Source organism: Phoca vitulina, unplaced genomic scaffold, assembly GCF_004348235.1.
Source record: "Phoca vitulina isolate PV1807 unplaced genomic scaffold, GSC_HSeal_1.0 scaffold55, whole genome shotgun sequence".
In the NCBI taxonomy this organism is placed as follows: Eukaryota; Metazoa; Chordata; class Mammalia; order Carnivora; family Phocidae; genus Phoca; species Phoca vitulina.
The window spans coordinates 5,636,556-5,662,422 of NW_022589758.1; the positions used below are offsets into that span (position 1 = coordinate 5,636,556).

The following is a 25,867-nucleotide window of genomic DNA, read 5'->3' on the forward strand; positions in this document are numbered from 1 at the left end:
CCATCACCCTAATGGTAGACAACAAACTCCCTGGAGGTGGAGAGCAAGCTTCTACTTCTCCAGATAACTCCCGGAGCCGGGCACCATTCTGCTTCGAGAGGCATCACTCAATGGAGACATGATCTTCAGTCATCGATCTGCTCATTCATTCACTCCGTTATGATTGAGCAGCTACTCTGCGCTACACACGGGGCCAGATACCCAGGCTACGCCAGCGCGCGTGGCAGAAAGTACCCTGCCCTCAGGGAGCTTCCGTCTGTGTGACGGAGGTCTCACGTGAATATAGAATCATTCAGCCAGATCACAACGGCACCTCGCACGTGTCCGGGACGAAGACCTTTGCCTTTACTTTTCCATCCTCTTCAACAGATGATTAGGTCAAGGGGTCACCTCGTTCTATCTAGTTCCAGGGGTTTACAAATCAGTGTAGATATGTGCATGGGATGCACAAAGCAATGACCGGCAGAAAGGGGTTGACATTGAGACCCATTATTGCTTGTGACTGGGGCAAGGCCAACTCTTGCTGACAAGTAGATCATGTTTCATAGGCCATGCCAGGCACTGCCTTCCCACACTATTTCCCATTTTCCTATTAATGGAGCCCTAGTTTTGTTTCAGGAACCATGTTCAGTTTAAGACAATTTTAACCATCCTGCTCCTCTTTGTCTGTGATTGGTCTAGAATTGGCCACGTAGCCCAATTTCAATCACTAAGGAAAAAAGAGAAGTCTACTGACAGTCTCTGGGACAGAGATTTCCTCTCTGTTGAGAGGAAATGAGGAGAAGGCCGTTTGTGTGGCTGCCCTTTCTTCTTTCTTGCTTGGGAGGCTGTTGTGCATGGATAAGATGCCTGGAGCTGTGGCAGCCATCTTTTTTTGTTTTTTAAGATCGATCGATCGATTGTTTGATTTGAGAGAGAGAGAGAGAGCAAGAGCATGAGTGGGGGGGGGAGTGGCAGAGGGAGAGGGAGAAGTAGACTCCCCGCTGAGCATGGAGCCTGACACGGGGCTCGATCCCAGGACCCTGAGATCATGACCTAAGCCAAAACCAAGAGTCGGCGACTTAACCAACTGAGCCACCCAGGCGCCCCCTGTGGCAGTCATCTTATGGCCACGAGGAGATCTTGAGGATGGCAGAAGAGAAGACTAGAAAGACCTTGGATGACTGACAACCCCGATGAGCCACCCACCAACCCTTGAATCATCTAGTGCCCGGACTTGTTGCTATGTAAAATTAATAACCCTCTGTTAATGCAGTCAATTTTAATCAGATATCCTTTATTTGCAGCTGAAAGCACCGTAAGTGCTATAACTGCAAATATGCTGGCTCAAGACAGAAAAGCTAAAAACCATGTGTGTTTTTTTTTTTTCCTCCTTATTTTGGGGAGAGGTCTTTTATTGATGGTTATAATAAGTGGTCTGGCTGTGTGATGGTCAGCTTTATTCTACTAATGAATAGGCAGGTGTTGTCTGCAGTCTACTTCCTTTAGTGGAAGATGCAAAACCAAGCACAAATCACTGGTCAGGACAAACCATTACATTATACCCGGGATTATATTAAGTGACTTTATTCTAGCACCTGGTAAATGAGTAATTATTCAATGAACTCATCTTATCAGGGCAAGGGAAGTATAACCAAAGGTTAACTATCTGCAGAGACAGAACAAAGAAAAGTATCAGTGGTGCTCTGAGGCCACGGGGGAGCCAATCAGCACCCAGGGCCAGTGCGAGATTCCCAAATGGCCCCAACTTTCCAGCCAGCTCGGCACACCTTGGGCACAGGCCAAGACCCACCACAGTTAGGTGGGCCTCTTGAGAGCCAACTCACTGGCCTGACCTTCTCAGGGACCTTCCCCTTAAGAGAATCTTATTTTCCTAAAATAAGATCACACCCCAGGACTTGCCTCTACCAACTCCATACTGTCCGAAATAAACATTCCCCTTTATACACTTCAGTTGATGCCCCAAGTCATCGTCTGATATTAATATCTCCCCAATTAATTTTTTGAATCATTTTTTCTCTGATTACAAAGGTAGTACATGCTCAATGTACAATTGTTTTAGGAAAAACATAAAATTGTAACAAAAGAAAGTCAAATATAACCTCACCACACTGAGACAACCACTGTTAGTGTTTCAGTATATTACCCTCCAGGCTCTTTTTCTAAAAGTAGATAGTCTAGGTTCACACTATATGGAGTATTGCGTTCTGCTTATTTCACCTAACATCATGCGCCATGACTCTCTAAATTCTTCATAAATATTTTGACAGTGGCATAATCTTCTGTTGCATTGCAATTCGTGATTTATTGAATCAATCCCCTGTTGTTGGATAGTTTCCAAATCTTTCCCTCTCTTTGATTTTTGTTAATAGAAAAGTGCTGCGCAGATATTCTTGCGTGCATGCTACATACAAGTTTAGCAGGTTCTCCACGTGGCTCCCCAGTGGGGAGAAGGGAAGAAGGTCCAGGACAGGGAGGTCTGCTGGAGGGTGGGGGCCTGGCTGTGGAGAACAGGAGGCACAAGGAGGCCAGGGGAGCCAGGGGCGGGGGGAGAGGGAGGGTTGCTGAGCAGGCAGCCAGGGGAGGAGGTGAAGGAGAAGGCCGTTAAAGGTTCCAACAATCGAGCTACTGCTGAGGGCCTTGGCTGGGCCCTACCAGGGGCTGAGAGGGCCCGCCTGTAAAGTGACTCTGTCCTAGAAACTGAAACAAGCTCTGGAGGCAAAAGCTGAGCAGGGTGAAGCAATTAAAGGACAGTTAAAGGCTAATTCACTCTGCTTCTCCACCGTGGCTGCACAGTGAAATCACCTGGACAATGAAGAAAAAGTGACTCAGGCCTGGATCCCTCTCTGGGGATTGGCTGACTCTCTTTGGGGTGCAGCCTGGGCGAGGTAGGTTTTCAGTCTCCCCCGGTGACCTTAGCACGCCGCCACGTAGAGAGGCACTGTTCCAGCAGAGGCTGGGGGGAGGAAGGGAGAAGCAAGGACTGGACTGAGCAGAGAGGAGAGGGCGCTAGAGCACCACCACCGGGGGAGTGGCAGGGTATTCCGGGGCCCACTGAGGGGACGGCCTGCCCAGGCGAGCTGTCAGGAGCAAGGCTCAGCAGCACAGCGCTCCTCCAAGGCCGGGCCGGGCAGTGCTGACCTGGTGTGTGGGGCAGCAGAGGTGCGGGGCAGCTGATCAAAGTGGCGACCGAAGGCTCTGGGGATTGGGGACAAGTCAGAAACGCGGCAGCGGGAATGAGAAGGCAGCCGTGAGGTGACCCAGCATGCAGACTGGGGTGGAAGAAGGGTGTGGGGAGCAAGGGGAGTGGATGGGACAGCCTCAGTCCCCCCCACCCCCCACGGACTCAGCATGCCCACTGGCGTGTAGGGACAGACAAGGTCACACCCAGGAAACTTCTGCAGGGCTCCAGGGAGGACTCCATCTTTGCTCCCCACCCAGCCCCCAGGGCCCACTAAAATCATGGAGTCCACCTGGGAGCTGAGGGTGTGACAACACGTGAGGTCGTCTGTAATAAGTTACACTTTCAGAATGACTCAGAGGCGCGGCGTGTGTCTTCCACACTTAGACCGTGAGCCCCAAGAGGACAGGAGCCCATCTTTGTGCTCTCAAAGTCTAGCACGTTCCTGGCAAAAACCTGCTTACTATTCTGTGGATGAAGGAACAGGTGAACGAATGAACTAGCCAACACGTGAATAACCCATCCCAAGAAGGAACTCTGATTCCAGGAGTGACCCTTCCAGAGGCGCCTACTGATGGGGCACGAGGCGGCCGCTGCGGGGCGGGAGGCAGCATTCTGCGCTGTGGGTGCAGAGGACACTTGGCTGGCCCCTTTCGTTTCACTGGCTGAGGTCTACACTAAAAACACCTGGACACGTTGAAGGCTGGCCACCCCTCGCCGGCATCTCCTCAACAGAATGACAGATGGCCCAGAAGACTGCCTCGTCCGCCCTTGTCACTCAAGAGTAAGAGGACCGGCACGCCTGGGTGGCTCAGTCATTAAGCGTCTGCCTTCGGCTCAGGTCATGATTCCGGGGCCCTGGGATCGAGCCCCGCATCGGGCTCCCTGCTCAGCGGGAGGCCTGCTTCTCCCTCTCCCACTCCCCTGGCTTGTGTTCCCTCTCTCACTGTCAAAAAAAAAAAAAAAAAAACCAGAGTAAGAGGACAGCCGGAGTCCTGGAGGGGGAGCCACTCTTTTAACCTCTTCATGCACATCCAGCTACGTGGAACTTTCCAGGTTTAAGCTTGTAAAAAGCACTTTTTGGAAACAACAACAACATTAAACTTCCAGAAAGAAAGAGCCACACCAAGTATGAGGTCACTTGCTGCAAAGGGAACCTCAGAGCCCCAACTGTGATGCACTTCTGCTTTCTAAAGGGGGGGGGGAGGGGATCTGCTGACCTGCAACAGAAACCTCGGGAGCCACAGAGCATGCTCTCGTGACTGCAGCCCTGGTAGCTGCCATGAAGGCAGACTTTCCATGACTAACTTATTGTGGTGTGAAGAAAATGTCCCAATTTTCACGATGGTTTTTGAAATGAATCAGGCTGAAACTTGATATAAGCTTTCTCAGCCTGGCTGGGAATTTTTCCTCTTAGTAAAAAAAAATGGTTTTAATGCTCACAAGCCAATCCAAAACTATTGAGCTGGCAAATGTTGGGTATTTTTTTAAAAGTTAGTTTCATAAGGATGAGAGGTTCTTGGCTTCTCTCATACTTGAAAGATGAACCCTCGGCAGACATACGGGGATAATTTATGCTGGACACGGAGCCAGCCTGGAAAGGGCGTCTGACTCTTTGTGGTACACACAGTGGCCCATTTTCCATCAACTGCAGTCACAGCCTGCTTAGTTCTCAATTAGAAAATGTGGGCTTATTTTCCACGGATGGGAGGGATGGTACCAGTGACCACAGGTAACCTACAACACATCCATTGAGAGCGCAGAAGAGAAACATTTAAAAGTCTGAGACATGCCTGTTGTCACCAAAGGAACTGTTTGCAAGCTCTCAAATGGCTGTTTATTCCTTGTAGCTCATTGCTCTGGGCTGGAGAAAGAGTCCTAGAGCAGAAGTTGCCTGCAGCTGAAGCGTGGCAATGTCACTACCTCCCAGGATCTCAGGAAGTCATCCTTTCTCCTACACGTCACTGTCAAGGACCATCACGGCTGGCGGGGCTCCTTGCAGACTACAGGCCTAGAAAGGCTATAATGGATTTCTCACTCCCAACGTGGTACCACTCCGTGGGCAGCCCCCAGAGACACGTGTGAGGTGAAGATCTGAGTATGTCCCCCTTCTCTGCTTAAAATCCCTCCCAAGTTCCCAGGAAATCCTGGTGACTTAGCGTGGCCAAGGCCCTTGCAGTATGGCTGGTGCCCACCTCTGTCTCTGTCCCTTGCGTGACTTCCCTCCCCTCCTCTCCCCTTTCCTCTGTGGCCATCAAGGCTTTGCTTAGCGACCAGGACCTCTTCCAAGAAGCCAGACCGCACCCTAAAACCTGGCCTGGGTGCTCCCCTACTCACCCACCACTCCAATCTCAGCATTCAGCACCCTGACATTCCTTGTTGACTTATCTGTCTCCCCAGCAGGCAGGAAAGAAGCTATGGCTTTTATCTGTGTTTTCCCCAGGCCTAACATCATTCCTGGCTTCTGGTGGGTATTTAATAAATGATTATTGAATAAATGAACAAACAACCTTTCTGGGCTTCAGTTTTTCTACCACAGGGAAAAAAAATGGGAGAATTATCTGAGCTATCAGCTTTGCAGGGTTATTCTTTTGTAAATGAGAAATTATATGAAAACTTTCAAATCATCAGGTAGAATTTTGCTTTTATATACCATTGCTGGAGCTGTGAGATTTGAGAACAGAGATCTAAGAGCAAGGCTAAATTAAAAGAATAAAACAAAGCACCTTTTTTTCTCTTTCCTTCCTTCCTTCCTTCCTGCCTTCCTCCCTTCCTCCCTCCCTCCCTCTCTCTTTCTTTCTTTTTCTTTTTTAAGATTTAAGATGATTAAAGCCTAACCCCACAGGGCTGTAGGTCCCTTCTCCACAGTGAAGAATCATCTGAAGGCAATCTGGACAGGAAGTCTCACCCTGCATGTAAATCATGTGACTAGTGTGGAAAATCTATGCAGATGACAAAGATGGGCCCTTTAGTAGGGGTCAAATGAACACCTATGTCAGCTGAGTCACCAACTGAAAAATTCTCATTTAAGGAACGATTAGATTCTATAGGAAAATAAACCCTCAAAAATGTGGAAGGATATAGCAGATCAGCTGCTGTGTTTTCATTTGTGATCCAGGTGTGAAGTGTGTAAGACAAGCACTGAGGATAAACAGGTCTGAGCCACTGTGCGGCCAGCCCACTACATGACACTTCACACACGCATGCTCACTTAACCTGCACAAAACCCATGCTGGGTAGGCTACTCTTTTCCATAAAGGGAGACAGACAGAGGGTCAGAGTTTAGACAAACTGGTCAAGGTCACAACCAGAAAGTGACAGGGCCCACCTTCAGATTCATGTCTATGTAATTCCTTCCACTATAGAGCACTGAACAGACAGCAGGAACATTTCACCTTACCTCTCATTTAATCGATTTGGAGAATTGTTTCTACATCAAGAACAAGAAAAGATACTAGGAATGTAATAGGAATGTATACTAGGAATATAATATTGTGTGTGTGAAGAAACCCCTCTATGCTCTGATAATAAGCTGCCTTCGTTCTATTTTATTCCAACGTGTTTTGGGGGGTGCCTGGGTGGCTCAGTCAGTTAGGCGCCTGACTCTTGATCTCAGCTCAGGTCTTGATCTCAGGGTCGTGAGTTCAGGTCCAGGGTTGGGCTCCACACCCAGCATGGAGCCTACTTAAAAAATATATATTTATTCCAATGTGTTTTTAAGTGGACAGAAAAAGGGACTGGCTTCCTTAGGGAAATCTCTGGTAAGAAATGTAAGGTGTTAGGCAAGTTAAACCAGGCTGTTTAGCTATTCAGTACAAAGTAACTTGTACATGGGAACTTGTAGCTGAAGAGTAAGAGAGGGAGATAAGGAGTTTATTTGCTCATTCACTTAATCAAATACTTATTAAGTACCTACCGTGTGCCAAGCATAACTACAGTTAGCAGAATGAAAGTACAATCGCTCTCTATCAGCACTATCCATTCAAACTTGCCGTGATGACGGAAACCTGCTGTGTCTGTACGATCCAATATGCTAGCCCCTGGCCTCACGCGGCTGCTGAGCACACGCAATCTGGCTAAGTGTGACTACTTAAAATAAATTAAACGTAAATAGCCACGTGTGACTAGTGGCAACGATCTCTACCATGACCCTACATCATGGTACTGGCATTTCGCCTCATTTATGCTCAGTCTATTCATTCTGTGCGTAGTTACTAAGTGATCCCTACAATCCAGGCTCTGGGCTAGGCATGGGGGGATATGGGGGTGAACAAATAGCCATGGTCCCTGCCTCACAGAGCGTAGAGCCCCCAAGAGCAATGGATTTTTATACATATCATTACAAATTCTGCTAGCTACTATGAAAGAAAGGTAAAAGATGAAATTAGCAATGATAGCATGGGAACCTAATTTAAATCTGGAGAAGCAGTAAGGGAAGGGGGGCATGACTTACTGAAATGTAGCACTGAAGAGAGGTAAAGTGCTTCACAGGGATTGATAGCAAGCAACGAAAAGTGGGGAAAAGTAACTTTTCAGATTTGCTTTCCTTTAAAAATTGCTTACTACAGGCCCGAAATTGTTAGGCAAAATAGTTTAGGAAATAATGTATTTACTGGAAATAGTGGTTATGCTGTTATTACAGGAATGTAAATTGGCACAGCCTTTTCGTAATGCCATTCGGCAATACCTATCACAAAATGCCAATGTATACACTACTAGTCCACTTCTAGAAACTGATCCACAGAAATGTTTATGTTGGGGCACCTGCGTGGCTCAGTTGGTTAAGCGTCTGCCTTCGGCTCAGGTTATGATCCCAGGGTCCTGGGATCGAGTGAGCCCCACGTGGGGCTCCCTGCTCGGTGGGGAGTCTGCTTCTCCTTCGGCCTCTCCCCCTGGCTTGTGCTCTCTCTCTCTCACTCACTCTCTCTCTCAAATAAATAAATAAAATCTTAAAAAAAGAAATGTTTATGTAAGTGTAGAACAATACATTTATTTATGATGCCAGTGGTCTTCAAACTGTTTTACTAGTGTGCCTCCTAAAATAATTTTGAAAACCCATGTGCCCCCTTATGCATCTTAAGTTGACATCTAAAATTTGACATAAGTTTTTGTCACAAAAGATGTAATTTCTGCTATACTTTAAAATATAACTATTATTTTGCTCTCTTAAATATATTCAACATACATTTGAATACCATAGCAGTTTAACAACCACTGTCATCCATCTTAAACAATCCCGAATAAGCTGGGGCGCCTGGGTAACACAGTCAGTCAGGCATCCAACTCTCGGTTTCGGTTCAGGTCGTGATCTCAGGGTCATAAGATCAAGTCCCATGATGGGCTCTGCGCTCAGCGTGGAGTCTGCTTGAGACTCTCTCTCCCTCTCCCTCTGCTCCTTCCCCCTGTGCTCTCTCTCTCTCCCTCAAATAAAATAAATAAATCTTTAAAAAAATCATGAATAAGGGCGCCTGGGTGGCTCAGTCGTTAAGCGTCTGCCTTCGGCTCAGGTCATGATCCCAGGGTCCTGGGATTGAGCCCCGCATTGGGCTCCCTGCTCAGCGGGAAGCCTGCTTCTCCTTCTCCCGCTCCCCCGCTTGTGTTCCCTCTCTCACTGTGTCTCTCTCTGCCAAATAAATAAATAACATCTCTTAAAAAAATAAAAAAAATTAAAAATCATGAATAAGCTTTTCTTTAGCAGTTGGAAATTCTGTACCACCCCTTTCTCTCTCTGAATTTGTATTTCTGTCATACTGCTGGATTTTACTCTAATGTAATGTATTTTTGTACTTTTGTTAATTTTGTCTTTTGTTCATTACTTTTTTCTTCTATAAAAACATGGTTATAAATAGAAATTTATGATTTCTTAAGTTCCTGAAATCATAAGGTTCTAAGTGTAATGATTTTTCTTCTGGAAGGAGTTACTATGACAATTAGCAGTAGTTTATAGATGATCAAAGCAAATGTATACACACATACCACACATTTTGATAATCTGTTGGCATAAAAGAGGGGAATCTTATTGGGCCTTCCCCCCAAATAACTTTAGGCACATGTGTATGATTATTACTTAACATGAGAATGACGTGGTTTGGTACTGATTCTATTCCTATTTTTCATTTTGTAGATATAAGTGCCAAGAAACTTTGTTCACATAAATAGAAGTATATGGGAATGGAAAGAATTTTGTTATCACAATGTCACTCAATTCTTTGAACTCTTTCCAAGTTATATGGCAAAAATCAGACAGTGGTCTAGCATCACCAAGAACTATTATGAACAACCTATCAATGAACAACTCAGTCGGTGCCTCCTTCAATTTTGTTGGAAGCAAAGAATTAGAAACCAACCAACTTGTAAATGGATTTTTTGTCCAGTCAATAAAGTCACTCAATTTCTCAAGTCCAACACCAATCTTGGAAGTGTCTCTCAGTTTGCAGCAGGGGTTTGCATACCTGTGGAGTGGGCAAGAGATTGGCTATGTTGTGTAAGTTGGGATCGGGTCACTGGGAAAGGGGAGTGGGAGGGGAGAAGCAGGCTGCCAGTGGGTCTCCCAGGAGAGGAATTTGAAGAAAGAGCACATAAGAAATGAGGCACTATCCATGGCCTGGGGAGTCTCCATGGCCCCCCAAGGTGCAGGTATCCCTGTCTATAGATCATCGTCCTAGGCTGCTCTTCGCAGCATTGCTCTGAGCAAGCTGGTTATGCTAGAATCATACCATGGAATATTATGTTGACGTTAAAAGTATAAGGTTGACCTATGTGACTTATGTGGAAAGATGTCAAACATACATTATTTACTTCAAAAAAACCACTGTGGACCCTAATGGTACATGCAACATGATCACATTTTAAAAAATTCATCCATCTACCCAATCATGGGAAGACTTCTAAAAGTGTGTACAACAAATTAACAATGATTATCTCAAAGAGAGGTTGAGACCCGAAAGTCCCCAAGGGGACTTTCACTTTCTACCTTTTTGCATTAGTCCCTTTTTTTTTTTTTTTTTTTAAGTACCTATTCCCTTTGTAACTGGGCGGTGGGGAGAAGTTCTTTAAAATAAAAATACAACTGAGTAGATCATATATGAAATGATTTCAGATGCAGCTATGGAATTTCAGTCCGCTGATTTATGTTATGTGTTCAAGAACTTTCCTACTTTCCAATAACAGTAGTCATGGTAAGAACGTAAGTTGATACCTGGTTCTTCACCTCTGTCTGACTATAGCTACACGAACTACCACTGAGAAAGCCCCTGTTTTGTGTCCACCACTTCAAATCATCAGGTCTACATTTTACAACAACCGTCTAAGGCAGGTGGGCATTACTAACCCTGTCATACGCCAGAGGAAAGTGGAGCTCAGAGTCACTCAACCTGGAACTTGCAGAGCTATAATTCGAATCCAAGCATGCCTAACCTGAGAACCCATGGTTTCTCTAACACCCCACACTTTCCTCGGTGACTCTGCGGGATGATCTTGTCTCTGTATAAGGGTTTGCTGTATGAGGTCAAATTTATTTAGGATGTCAAACAGCCTACCCATTTATATTTTTCAAAAATTGTGATACATTTTTTAAAAGGTGAATAATTTAAAAAACTTTATAAAAGGTGATGCCTTAACTGTTATGCCCATAATTGTTAATTACTTAAACTTCCATTTGGCCAGCAAATATTTTATTTATTATTTTTTAGAGATTTTATTTATTTGATAGAGAGAGAGAGAGAGAGCGAGCATGAATGGTGGGGAGCGGCAGAGGGAGAAGCAGACTCCTCGCTGAGCAGGGAGCCTGACATGGGGCTCGAAAAGAGGAATCAGAAGTTACAAAAAAAAAGCATTTTCTTAATGTCCAGAAAACTCAGCTAAAAGAAACAGAGCCAGACAGACAAGCCTGTGAGGTCAAACTGGGCCCCTTTGATCATTTCCTCCAAGCCCCTGGTTTAAAGATGAAAAACCAATATCCACACCTGAAACTAATGTAATATTGTGTGTCAACTCTACTCAAAACAAACAAACAAACAAAAAAACCCAGGACCCAAAGAGGTGCACGCCATGCTGGACGGTCTGCTAGAGCGGGGTGTGCGTCCGGAGGGCAAGTCTCCTCTCAGGGAGCAGAGGAACAGGGCATTTCATCTCATTCAACAGCACTTTACTGAGAGAAAAGAGGAGCAATCAGACACTCATAAAAGAAAATTTTTGTGTTTGAAACAACAACATACTAATGCCTAGAGTTACACAGAACCCAAAATTAAATGCCAAGTAAAAAAACTCAAGGAGGAAAGACCTTCTGTCTGAAGCCCAGTGTGCTTGTTACCACACTGGGAGGGACAGGTGCCTCTAGAACTGGAGGCCTCCATTCTCCAGCCTTGGGGAAGGAAGAGGACAGAGGTATGAAGCATTTAAAGTGCCTTTTAGGGGCACCTGCATGGCTCAGTTGGTTGAGTGGCTGACTCTGGGTCTGGGCTCAGGTCACGATCTTGGGGTCCCGGGATCAAGCCCCGCATCGGGCTCCCCCATCAGTGGGGGAGTCTGCTTCTTTCCTTCTCCCTCTCTCTCTGCTCCTCCTGCTCATGCTGTCTCTCTCTCTTTCTCAAATAAATAAATAAATCTTTAAAAAAAATAAAGTGCCCTTTAAAATCTGACATTGCGTGAGTGATTTGAAAAAAAAAAACCCAAATAATTGTAACTCCATAAAAAATTAATCTGCTAATTGTACATTTCTGGGCAGTAGTGAGTTTTCACTCATGCTTGAACACCTGCCTTTCTCTGGGGCCTTTTGTTTGCCCCCGACATTTCTCTCCCCAGACCCTCATTTTTGCACATCTGTGCTGGACCTGTAATTTCCAGAAGCCTCCCCAAGAACTGGTGTGCATCCATGACAAAGCTACCACCTGTCTATAAAGTGCCAAGGAAAAGAAAGTCAACATTGTGAGGCTCCCAGTCAGCTAAAATTGTCCGATTTTTAAAACCGGAGATTATTCCTACCCGGCGATGGCATTTGGTTTTTAAAATGTCCTTAATTAGTAAAATGAAAGTCAGCAGTCCCTCACATTAAAAGCCTTTTTTGTGTGTGTGAGTCTTTGAATTCCAAAGAACACGAACAACCTCAGGGAGAGATGACTCAAGCGTGGGGAGGTGGGGGGCGCCATTGCGGGTCACCACGCAGCTAAATAAAGCGGCTTCTCCGGCTCTAAATCAGGGCTCCCTGTTCACTGACACCTCATCCTTAGCTTGTCACTACCAGATCCAATTACCCTCTAATGGGGCCCACCAGCCTCACTCCTAAGTGCTCATCACTTTTCTCATTTAATGAATCCGAGGTAGCGGGAGGTGGTCTGGGCCGAGGTGTCCACATCAGGCCTTAACAAGGGCCCATGGCTAGAGAAGGGAGTTTGATAACTCAAATTTGCTCCTTAATAAGGTGTAGTTTTGTCTATAATGCTTTTAGCGTGACAAAGGGGTACCTGAGCGTGGTTTTCTGGCAGGTCATAGATCCCTCTGGATATTTACAAGGCAAACGGAAGACAGAGCTGGGCTCTGCCAATCTGTGAGCCCACGGCCAGCAGGCAGAGGGCACTGCAGGCCGAATAAAGGCCACGTGCAAGCTGGGACTGCCCGTCACCTGTTCCCTTCTTGCTTCCACATTCATTCGCAGCCCTGAGGCCTCGGTTAAGCACAGTGCAGAAGTAACAAAGGTTACTGCGTAAGTCTCTGCTGAGTATATATAGACTACTTTGCCCCCACTGGGTGTCCCTCCGCATTTGCATTCTTCAAGCTGCCATTGGTCTCAGCATATAGCAAAAGCAGAGACACTCAAGCCACTGCGCTGAAGAAAGGCTGCAGGGGCCCTGAACGTTGAGGCGGGCGACCAACAGGCTGCCGAAGACCGGGACTGCCCTGGTGGCGGCTGAGCAGGCAGGGCTAAGTGCCTTGGTTTGGGTGTGGCCTGATGTTTCTAACTGCAAACGTCTGTCAGCGAACACCCTCCGTATATATCTGGGACCGGACTCTTGGAAGTGCCGAGAAGGACAAGGACTTTCCATCAGCCCATCTCCTCTAGGACTGCGAGGTGATTTTGTGAAATCAGTGCTGGTTGCCAGCTTGACCTCACTTACTTAGTGCAAACCTAGACTGTTGAGTCCTAATGATCTTAGGTGAGAGGTGGGGAGCCACACGGGGACACTGCAGGGAGAAGTCCAGCACAGACCCTCTTCTGAATGAACTGGAGCCAAGGCCGAGGGTCCCGAAGTGCAGGGAGGACACCAAAAATGCTCAGAGGGCTGACTGGGTTCAAGATCCATCCACCCGAAGTTTAAGGTATTTCACTTCCTTGGTATAAAGCACATGACCCTACAAAGCCTAATCTCTTTTGCTTTTCGTCATCACACTGGAGACACGCATATTGCTTCTCAAATAGTCCTGATATAAGTTGGTGTGTAATCGTGACCTGTGTTCCTGGATAGGGGCCAGAGCTGCGTTTAACAGCTTTATTGAGGTATAATTTGTATATCATAAAATTCACCCATGTTAAGCGTACAACCTAATAATTTTTAGTAAATTTACGGAGTTGTGTAACCATTACCACAATCCAGGTTCAGAACCTTTCCAGGATCCCAAATCAATGAGCTCTTACTAGCATTCCCAGTTTGTCAGTAGGGAAGTGCTTTTGCATTTCCTGGTCCAAATGAACCACAGGCCAGGAGGCATCTGTGAGAGATTTGAGGACAAGAAGAAGTTAGACTCATATCTCCCAAACCAGTTCCATGTCCTAAGTCCATCGACTTTAAAGCTAGCAACCCCTGGCCCCTGACATTGACTGCAATGTCAAGTGCGTATCTGGATCAGGTTGGGAAGACGGAGGAGAAATTCCCAGCTTCCCCACGTGAAGAGGGGGTGATGGCCACGTAAAGGGATGGAAGTGGGGCAAGTGGGATGGGATCTGAATAGAATGGGGAACGCCGAACGAAGGCAAGCAACAGAGGAGAAAGGAGAAGGGTTGTTTCTAAGTCAATCAGTTGCATCTAGATGGCTTAGTTCCCAGGCGGCTTCCCACCTGGGGGCCCGCTGCTATCTCTGTGCTTTAGTGGGAAAGAATCGGAAAATCTCCGCAGTACCAAAGTGTAATAATAAATCCCCACATGCCATGGGAACTACAATATATGGCATAATAAAAGTAAATGTTATGGCACTTGACTCCTCGGCCTATAATCTCCCATTCAATCGAAGCGGAGATTCTTCTTCCATCAGCAAGAGAAAACTGGACAATTTAATTTTCATTTCTATTCATGCACAGGCCTGCTCTGGAGCTCATCCACGTTTCCTATTATGTTACTTGAAATATGGTGGTGTAGTTTGATACACAGTATCTCAAACCGACATCAACAACTTCATTTTGGACCAACTGATTCCATTCTAAATTACTGTGGGCTGACAGATGCTGGTAGCTGCCCACACGAGATCTGAAAAAGCCATGTTCTCTAATTCAATATTATAATAATTTAAAATTATAGCTTTATTAAGAGGAAACAGATTTATTTATAGCTAACACTGATGATTTCTACTGGCTTTCAGGGCTGTGTTCGGCTATTCACTGCAGCCCACATTTGGACAGCTTCAATTGTCTGAATCACTAACAAAACATTCTGGTACAAATAATTTCCTTCTTAATTCAAAGCAATGAACAAATGCTCCAAAAGCAGAGACACAAAGCAGCCCCTCCACAGTAGTGTCCTATTTTCCTTGACCAACCCACCTGCAAGAGCATTTCCACCTTTGGGCCTAATGACATTCTGCTTAAAATCCTTTCCTCCCTTGGCCTCTGAACTAAGAAGTTGCCAGATTCCTCTTTTCCCTTAGATGGGGACTTTGTGCATGGTCTGGTCTTCAAGCTGAGGGCCTTCTTTCTCTTTTCTCATGTTAAGGACTTTACTTATCTTCCTGACTTAACTATCCCTTCGAAGCAAACAACAGCATTGATAACAAACATTTCTACCATTGTGCAGCCCATCCAGCGATTTTGCCGAACTCTGGAAGACAAGGTGAGCAAGTTGGGAGAGATGCTAGTTTCCTTCCTCAGTAAAGAAGCTGCAGTGGGGAGAGCTGGTGTAAATTACTGAAGCTTTCCAGGCCTGGAGGCAGCAGTCCGCACTCACGCACGGGTCAGCAGGTGCCAGCCCTGCGTTAGGTCTCCTGGAAGGTCCTAATCTCTACCCGCAATCCCCGCTGGCCTCTACAACCCTGGCCCTCCCCAGCCTCGACCTTCTGGCTTCCGCCTCATCCAGCACAGACACGGGGCCATCTGACCAGATCTCAGAGTCAACACGCTTAAATAAATCCACATTTCCCCCTAAACCAGTTCCTCCCCCAGACGTGCTTATTTCTACCCAAGTCATTTTTTCCCCTAACGCTAAAACCTCACAGCTGACAAAGCCCTGCTCCCAAGTCCAGTCAGTGCCTGAGGCCTGGCAACACTTGGTTTGCTTTGCTGCTTCCACATCTAGTCCTTCTTTCGCCATCCTGTGGTGCAGCTTAATGCGGGCTCTCTCTTAACTGCCTCTCACCCACACTATCAAATAACCTGACTACTCGACACCCGTCTTTCCTTCATCTGATTGGTCCCACAGAGCTCCATCAGTTATTATCTGAATGCTTAGACCTGATCCTGTCACTTCAGTGTCAACCCACTGCCTACCGAATAAATTACGGATGCATCCCTCTCCTACCGAATCCTGCCCAGACCTCCATCTGCAGGGCAGCTCCCCTCCATGCCGGCAGGAAGCTCTCCTATGGCCAGGCTGATCTATGACCAGTTATCAGCACTCCCCACGGGATCTCCTTGCCTGCCTCTGCCTCAGTGAATCCAACTTCTAGATCCAGATAAGTCTGCCCCCCCCCCCCCCCCCCCACCTCACGGAGCCTGCCCTAGCACTCTGGGCACCAAGGAGCATTCCCAACTCTGACCTGCATTACTTTCTACCACTCAGTGGTCAGGGAGACAGTCCGTTGGTGTCACCTCACTTTCCATTTGCCGTCCAAGCGGCCCAAAGAGACATGAAGCTGCTGGAAGGCAGGGCCTATGGGTGAGGCCCTTGGTATCCATTCGGCCTTGCCCTTGAGTAGATACTCAAGTATTTAGCAGCTGATTACATGGCCCCCGATCATCATTTCTTGCAATGCAAATAATATGCATTACATAATTAGCTTGAGGAATTACAGCCTTCTGGGATTAACGTCTTCTTGGTAAATGAGAGCAAACTAAGCCTCAGCAGCTCTTTCTGGGCTCCCAAATAGATACAACAGGTGCTCAGTTTCCATGTATGAAGAGCTTCCATAGATTAACCCACTTCGATCAACCCCAACATTTCCAAACTAGCTTGTCAGACTGAGAAATATGAAATTCATATTTCAGTGAGAGCCACCCGAGTCATCTCCAGACCCAAAGAAAACAAGGGCCAAAGGCCAATGCTCTTCCCAGGCAAGGCACAGCCCTGTGTATTCTGGAGAATATTCTGGAGAAGGAGAACACCTCCCTTCCTGTGAAGGGTCCCACATTACCTTCTCTGCCACTTCACCAACTGGCCATCCTGCCTTAAAATGTGGGCCCGAATGCTAAACCACAGTGGCAAGACCAGAACTTCATCAGGCTCATTCTGATGACTCCTTCTCATTCATAGCCAATCACTGCCCTGCTCTGCTCTGCCCTTTAACCAGGTCAAAAGCTCTAGCGGGCCAGCATTTCTATTATTATTCCATCAGCCCAAGCTGTCAGAAGCCCTCGGTCCTGCTTCCTGACTGGGCTTCTCAAAGGTTAGGGATGTAAAACAGTCTCTGGAGACAGAGCAAATATTTTTGGTGTTTACGGTCACAAGGACACATCCTGCCACCAAGTCTTCACAAGATCAGACCAGAGACTGCAAGTCAGCAGTTGTAAAGATGCAACTCTATTAGCAGGTTTGGAAAAAAACACAGCACCCCAAAGAGGAGTAACCCCAGGTGACAAGAAAGCTCACGTTAGGCACTCAGTGCCTCTTCTGGGCCTGCCAATGGTCAGACGTTTGTTTCTAAACGGAGCAGCCAATGCAGAAGGTGCTAGAAATCTTCCATGTCAAATCAGTCTCTGAGAGTGGCTGCCAGGGGTCCGGGAAGGGGTGGGGGGCAGGGGGGACATGGGTATGGTTATAAAAGTGCAACCCGGCGGGGGGAGAAATCCTGGTAGCGATGGAATGTTCTGCATCTTGACCGAGGTGGTAGATACACAGATCTACCCAGGTGACAAAACTGCAAAGAACTAAAGACACACAAGTACTAGTAAAACTAGGGAACTCACTGGACATGTCCATGTCAACATCCTGGTTATGATCTCACACTGTAGTTTCATTATGACACTACCACTGAGAGAAAAGGGGTCAAGGGTATGTAGTTCTCTCTGTATTACTTCTTACAACTGCATGTAAATCTCTAATTATTTCAAAGTAAAAAAATTTAATTAAAAAAGGCAAATTCCAAAATGTAGCCCTATTATGTAGAATATTATAACCATGATAGGTACAAATAAAAGATGTAAAGCTAAAAAAAAATTTAGTCCCTGAATCTAGACTTCTTTTTTTTATTATTATGTTATGTTAATCACCATACATTACATCATTAGTTTTTGATGTAGTGTTCCATGATTCATTGTTTGTGTATAACACCCAGTGCTCCATGCAGAACGTGCCCTCCTTAATACCCATCACCAGGCTAACCCATCCCCCCACCCCCCTCCCCTCTAGAACCCTCAGTTTGTTTCTCAGAGTCCATCGTCTCTCATGGTTCGTCTCCCCCTCCGATTCCCCCCCTTCATTCTTCCCCCTCCTGCTTTTTTTTTTTTTTAAACATATAATGTATTATTTGCTTCAGAGGTACCGGTCTGTGATTCATCAGTCTTACACAATTCACAGCGCTCACCATAGCACATACCCTCCCCAATGTCTATCACACAGCCACCCCATCCCTCCCACCCCCCACCACTCCAGCAACCCTCAGTTTGTTTCCTGACCGAATCTAGACTTCTTAAAAGGGCTGTCACCTGAGTCAGACCAACAGTGGCCTCAACCAGCACACAGGCGACCTCGTGCCACCCACGCACACACCCAAAAGACCCTCCCACTTGTTTCCCCACAGAGACTTTAGCTACCTTCCCCTTTATCACACTGCTATCTTGACCTTTGAAAAACTCACCCATGTTCTTAACTAAGTGGCAATTATCACACCAGGGCTCATTTTAAATTCAAACTCAAAACACTGAGTGCTGTGACTACAATGAACTCGGCCATTCTGCATTTTCACCCATTCACCTTTTTACACTAAATACATAAGTCACTGGAAAATATGAATATGAGTGCTAATGCCCACTTTTACAAAAGGCTTATTCATCACTTCTTTTCATTAGACTGCTCTCCTCCTAAGGTCAGGGAGAGTAACAATTCCAGGCATTCTGTTTTACTGTGGAAACCACCATCACTTCCCCTTCTTTACAAAACTGCGACATCTAAAACCGACTTTGGGCTATTAGCCTTCCATTTACATGGCTGTGTTAGTTCTCATCAGGCTGCTCGAAGGGGCAAGCCAAACTCTGCAGTTCTTTTAAAATTTTGCAAAGAGAAGCCAGAACGCTCTCCTTACTCACCAATGTCATTACTGCGATCCGAGAGGTCCTTGTCCAGGATGCCAGAAATCGAACTGCCCACCAAGTCAATCTTGGGACCGTCACCCCTACATGAAAAACACAAGTCCAGGCATTTCATAATTGGTGTGTGTCCTTGTCATTGTGTCAGCTTTCTTGCTGCACACGCATTAAGGAGCAGGCTGTGCGTGGGGTGGGCGGCACCGTCACCCGTGAGGGCCACTGGGAGCCCACGACCTATCCAACCACACGGGCCTCGGTGAGACCGGCCGACAGACTGGATGCCCACCTCTCCAGCACACATTTTCAGAGAGGGCTCTTTTAATGATGACTCTTCAGCAATACACCTTCAGCCGCTGACCCTCCCGCTGGTACACAGGGTACAACGCGGGGCCTGCTCCCGCCCCATGGCCAAATAAGCACCAGCAAATGATGACCGGCAGCTTCCCTTTTAAGGAGCAAGGAATTTAGCCAATGCTGCTTGTCAAAGGTCGGCTACTTTTAACCTTGAGAAAGAGGTTTTCTGGCCTGAGGCGGAGGCATCGGCCAGGCTGTTGACAGGCACAAGGGGTTGAGTTTAAGATCTGGCAGCCTGAAAGCTGGCGCTGGGGCACAGGCCTGTAAAATTAGACAGCTCTTGGGTGGGTGCCCCCATGCCCATCAGGACATGAGTGACTTCTCTCGGCACCTGGGCTAGGAACAGCCCTGAGGGATGGGAACAGGCCTCTGAGATGAGAGAAACAGCCCACTCGTGCATGAACAGAAGGTTCCTCCAAATTCCTCTAAAAGGGCAGTTCTCTAGACCCTTTCAGGGGGGTAAGCCCCGAACGAGATTGTCTGCGGTCTGTGATGGTAGTGAAAGAGGAAAAGATCCTCACCCATAAAATGAGAGGGAGAAGCCAAGCAGTTGTTCTGGGAAAGCAACAGAAATAATCCATCTCATGGCTCTTGGCAGTCATCATGGCCTGAAGCCAAACGACACAATGAGCAGCAGAGTTACTCAAGGAGTGCCTGTCAAATACCTGTCATGCAGGGGGTATTGAGAGGGCCAAGCCAGGGAGTTCCTACTCTGGAGGGGCTCACAGTCTAACTGCGGGAAAGAGACAGACACACAGGTCCACACGGCACAGGCTGTGTAAGGGAAGGGCACATCAGAGTCCTATGGGAAGAAAGGACTGGGTCAGTGCAGGGGATCTGCGTAGTGTGGCCAGGAGCACACAGAGGAGGTGGCATTCCAGCTGGGCCTTGGAGGAAAAGGGAGAGAGGACATATCAGTAAGAGGCATGATTAAGCAAGGACCCCACAGGAGGTGGGAGTGCCCAGTGTGGCCAGAGTTCCCTGGGCTGAAGCCTGAGGTCCCCAGAGAGTAGTGAGAGCAGAAAGGTAGGCAAAGGTCAGACTGCTGGACTGAGTACTAGAGGGTTCTGTTTCTTGGAGGTAATGCAGGATGGAAGGACAGCTGCAGCAGGAGACTCATAAAGCCGGCGACAAGGGAGGGATTTGATAGGGCCAACCCCTGGGTTTCTTCACTCCGGAAGGGGCGGTGGTAGTAGCATTCAGCGTGACTCGCAGATCCTTGTGACGGTGGAGAAGGCCCAGTGGAAGGAGGTAAGGCCCTGTCAGTTCCCGAACAAACAAGACTGACCTGTAACTTCAAGCATAACCTCAAGCACCCTCAACCAAAGACCGGCAGAGGTAAGAACTCCAGGGCATAGGGGCTGGGCCAAATGGCTTGACCTCCACCGAGAGAAAACACAGCTCTAAAACTGTGGGTGGGTATTATGAGACTTTCCGGGCTTTTCAGAGCTTGGCTGAAGTAAAAGTTCAAGGAGAGCATGGACTACCGTGCTTGGAAGGGGGAAGCAGCTTGAGCTTCAGAGCAGAGCCTTTATTTCCCACCTCAGCCCCACCTCCAAGGGCTGTGGGGGCCCCTCAGGCCAGGTTGCTGTAGCAGACCCCCTCTCCATCCCCCCCCCCCAAAGGTCAGGTCCCACAGGGCACAGTCCCTCGGACAGACCCCAAGCCAACAGGAGCATCGAGACTGAGAAAATTTGTTTCAAAACATTTTATTGTTAGGATCCCAGTGGCTACTAATTTGAATGTAACCTTCTGAATGAAATGTTTTGGAAATGCACCATTATTAGTAGGAAAGCATTTTCATTTTGAAAAGTTCTTGAGGGCTCCTGATCTTATTATTTTCTAACTATGGAGCCAGAATGATTTGGTGCTGTCATTCTCCAAACTAACACAACTCAAATTATACCTAGAGCCAGACAGTCCTGTCCTTTTGGGAACACACCAAGGACCAAAACCTATGAGAACATATGTTCTGTCCAGGGAGAAAGGTCACTCAGGCAACAAAAGTCCAGTTAATTCCACTGGGCTTTTTTTTTTTTTGCCAAGGGTAAAGTTGGTTTGAGGTGACACTCTGGCGGGGTGGCTGGGGACAGAATCCGAGGGGGTGTTGGTGGGAGAAGGAGCTTTATGTAGCCGTTAATGATCTGTATCTCAGAACAGGCCAGCTCGGCTGCTTCTGAACATGTGGTTTATTCATGCATTTCGGTAACTATGAATCTTGCAGCTGCCACGTCCCTCTTTGATTTGACAGCTAGAAGCTTCCAGTCAACTGTGAGCCTATCTTGAATGGACTGTAGAGAACCCTACTGCTCATTATTATGCTTGTCTTATCCTGGGCCGTATTACTTTTCTACCTTTATTTGCCCCCTTACTGTCACTCTCAACTATTTTATTCTTGTAGATGCATTTTGGAAAGTTACCACAAAGCCTTTGGGGAATGGTTCAGGGTAAAAAGAAGTAATTTCTAAGAATAGGGTGTATATCAATAGCATTTAAAATGGGCATCTGCTTTGGCCCAGTTCTGGGAGGCTATGCTAAAGAAATTGCCTGAAATGCCCAAGTGGGTTTTGCAAGATCAATATGTTTACCACAGTGTTATTTGTAATAAATAAAAACTGAAACTAGACTCTTTCATAAAGAGGGGAACAGGTTATTAACCTATATTTGATGGACTTTTATACAGCCATGAAAATGATATTTAGAAACACATTATGACAGGAAGGACAAAGGCTGATGTTACAGTGGCAAAGGACAGAGACAAGTTAAAAGTGCCCTACTCTCTGTGTACATACACCCACATGCCCTGCTTAGGTATTAGGAAGAGAGATTATTATTTCTTTCAAGACTGGAAGAATATTTACATTGACTATTCCTGGGCAGTGTGATGGGTTATTTCTAGCACCCAGCTCAGCCCCCTGGTACCAGGCAGGGGCTCAAAAACACTTGTGGAATTCATGAACATTTGCCTTTGTCCTTAAAGGGGAATGCATTATGTATTTGTATAATAGACGCAATTTTTCCCCCAAAAGCTGGAGGACATTCAGTATAATCCTAACTATGTAAAACCAGTGAAAAACAAACCAAATCATATGTAGGAAAAAAGATGGGAAAGAAACAGTCCAAAATGTTAACAGTAGTTGTTTCTGGGATAAGACTAGAGGTAAAAATTTTTCCTTCATTAAAGTTCACTTTCGGGGCGCCTGGGTGGCTCAGTCGTTAAGCGTCTGCCTTCGGCTCAGGTCATGATCCTAGGGTCCTGGGATCGAGCCCCGCATCGGGCTCCCTGCTCGGCGGGAAGCCTGCTTCTCCCTCTCCCACTCCCCCTGCTTGTGTTCCCTCTCTCGCTGTGTCTCTCTCTGTCAAATAAATAAAAAATCTTTAAAAAAAAAAAAAATAAAGTTCACTTTCAACAACAGAGACTCATACAATTCAGGCAGCTTATGTTCCCTCTCCTTTCTCCCCAACAGTATTGCCAAGGTCAAAGGTGAGATTGTCTGGCCCTTGCCTACAAACTCTCCTGGAAGAACCTCCCCGACCACAGGTGCCCCGGTGATCACCTGGGACCACACCTGGAGCTCACCTGGGAACCAGGTGGGGGTGTGTGGAGTTACAAATCCTAGACCGAGAGGCCCAAGCCGTGAGGGGCTACCTGAGGAAAGAAGAAGTCCCATCCCTGAGCGACCGGTCCCCAGATGCTAAAGCGCCAGGTGCATTCTGATAGGAAGGAGCTTAGGATCCCCCCATCTCTCTGAGCCCTGATCCCGCATGCCAAGAGCCAGACACAGGTTTTCGGCTGAAATTATCTTCTATACAGGGCCAGAAGCAAGCCTATTTTGAAAACACAGTAGGTGTCGTTTAAAAAAGGTTCTGATCCTTCCAAGTAAGGAAGCTGCAGCTGGTGTTTTGACAGTGTTCAGACTGTGGGTGTGGAAGCATTTTACAATGTCTATTTGTAAATGCTTTTCACTGTATTTATAGACTCTTACAACAATGCTAATGAATTTCAGTTCTGAAAAATACCAGAATTTCTGAAATTCTCCAAAGCACATGCTTGGAGTAGCTGACACCCAATGAGGCTGCAGCCCTGGATGGTCTATGCTCTCCTCCAGTCTGCCCAACACATGGGTTCCATTTCAGCAAAAAGGATGTTACTAAATTCAACGAGAAAAGAAAAATCCAGTCCTTTTGGAATTTACTAGCTCCCGAGAAGGTTTATGTATGATGAGTTTCTATGCCCACAGCTGCTGAATAAAAGGAGAAAATAAAAGAAAGCAGGCATATCACCATATATCCGAAGATACCAGAACAAGGTTGCCCTTACTTCTTTCTGATTTTTGAATCAAAACAATGCTCTTGTCTTGTATTTTTCTCAGCAGTTTTGGTTATGGACCCTTGAAACGCATGACTTGAACAGGGAACTGGCAGGGCAGTCTCCTTGCTCTACTGGACAGGGAGCCTAAATTGCAGACAACGGGCGGACTAGCTCAAGGACACCAGCAGGAATAGTTGGAACCTACAATCGCATGGAAAGAAGAGCAACAGCTACTGCCTACTGATTGCCTATCAGGGGCCAGGCACCAGGATAAGCGCCTTTTGTCCGTTATTCAATTGTCACATCCACCCCTTCGAGTATCTGCTCTGCATGGTGGACACGGAACCACGCTGCCGGAGCCCCCTTTGGTGAAGGGCTGGTTGCCCCTGCTGCTGGGGGCACCGTTGGCCTCTCCAGGGACCACCTCAGTTACAGAGAGCCTCCTCGGCCAAGGCAAATCCTTTCTAGGGCAGCCCACACTCGACACTATAAAAATCGTGGCCAGTTCAGCCCAACACAGGATAACTCAGACGGGCCATTTCAGCCCCTCCCTGTGGAGTCGGCCAAGGCTTTGGTGAGCCAGTGTCACACCCTGACTTCTCCCTCGGCCCAGCGCTGCTCCGTTCTCCCTTCCATGGGCACTAAACCCTGAAGCAGAGCTCGCATACGAAATGCTGCCTCGGGGCCTGCTTCCTGGAGAACCCCACCTGTGATGCCCTTTATTTTCATTATATAGGTCAGGAAACGGAGGCTCAGTGACATTAAGTCACTAGCTAACAAAAGGTCATTAAAGTAGTAGGACAGCAGTGTCTGGATTTGAACCTATTCACTTTGACTCCAGAGCCCACGCTCTTGACCGCTTCTCAAAACCGCTTCACTCAGTCTCCTGGTCATGGGGATGGTGAGTCACCGAGAATGCCGGGCAGCCTGTGTCATTGCAGCTCACTGCCAGTTGGGTAAATCGCCTTTGCTCCCCAACTTAAAAAGTGCTCCTAATAAACAAAGATCACACACTCAACTGGCCCAGAGGTGCCCGCCCTGGCTGCTCAGACCCAAGACATGAGACGGGGTGTGTCCAGTCGGAACTGTGGAAGATGCGCCATGTGCATCCCTGGAGAACACGAGCTCAGCCAGTGGCATGGCCCGATTTAGCCCAAGTTGGGACAGTTAAGCCAAGACATGTGGCCCGGAAAATGTGTTGAAGTGCGTAGGAGGCCGAGGCAAGCAAATCAGCAAATAAACAAATGAACGGCAGCACTAATAGCAGCAACCGAATGCCACACCCAAGAGACCCAGGACCCTTTTGGAGGTGAGTGGGGCTGAAGGGGAAAAGAGGAAATCCATAGATCCCTACGGAACAAAAGATCCCGAGTCCAGGTGAGGACTCTTTCTAGCAGACCTCCTGCCCACTCTCAGAAGGATCTATTACCTTGATGTAAATGTTTGGGTTCTAACTGCCTAAAAATTGTTGCAGGGTGAAGAAAAAAAGCTGAGAAGGAAAGGAAAGGAGAGGAAACAGAAGTGGCCTGTCCTCATGCTCAGGAAACTGAGGAGCACCCTGCAAATCCTCTGTTTGGTTTCCAGCTTTCATCCCACTCGGGAGGTGTCAACACATTTGGACGATGGCAGATGTCAATGTGAAGATCCTAGAGAAATGATGCGAGCTACCCTGTCTTCTTTCTTGTTCCAATTCCACAGCCTTGTTTTCTTGCCCCTTCTAATGTGAAACTACCCCATCTGATTGTGTACCCCCCTTGTCCTGGTCCAACTGTGCATCAAGGAAGCAAGGCCAAAGGAAGTGACCGCTCCCTGCCTGCCTGCTTGTGACATCACACTTAGGCTCTGACTGCTAAAACTGGGTACGTGTTACCCAGCTCAAGCCCCTACTTTACTATAGACAAGGGTCTTCGTTCCAAAGACGGGAGTTACGTGCCCAGGGCCACGCAGCTAGTTAGTGGCAGAGCTGAAACCAGATGGAAGCTTCCTGACGTCCAGTCCGATCTTTGCCCACCACACTTGGGATGGCAATAATCAAAATTCGTATCCCCATGCACATGCTTTAGGCTTCCAGAGATTTTCTCCTCTCTCCAATAAGCAACTGTAAGAGGACTCCACCCATCTGTAAAGGTAGCAGATGTGAAGCTAGTCCTTCAGGGAGAGTTCTGCCCTGGGATGTCACTGCCCGGGGAGACAGAATCCTTCCATCGGGAAAGGACAAAACCGTAACAGCGGTAAGCCCAGTTTCCTTCGATCATCGGCGGGAGGGCAGGAGGAGGCTCCTTCCCCTTTCTGAGAAATAAGGATCCAAAGGCGCTGCTGATATCTGCAGAGTCCCTACATACCCACCTGGTGGCCAAAG

The 25,867-nt window shown here is 47.1% G+C and overlaps 1 protein-coding gene across 9 annotated transcripts in view; it reads right to left on the minus strand.

The window, feature by feature from the left end:
- SH3KBP1 (SH3 domain containing kinase binding protein 1) overlaps positions 1 to 25,867 on the minus strand; it is a 327,794-nt gene that overhangs the window by 13,446 nt on the left and 288,481 nt on the right. For all 9 annotated transcript variants that reach the window (XM_032389636.1, XM_032389634.1, XM_032389635.1 and 6 more), the window contains one exon: positions 18,843 to 18,928. In XM_032389636.1, the coding sequence (XP_032245527.1) occupies positions 18,843 to 18,928 (86 nt within the window). The remainder of the gene's footprint in view (positions 1 to 18,842; positions 18,929 to 25,867) is intronic.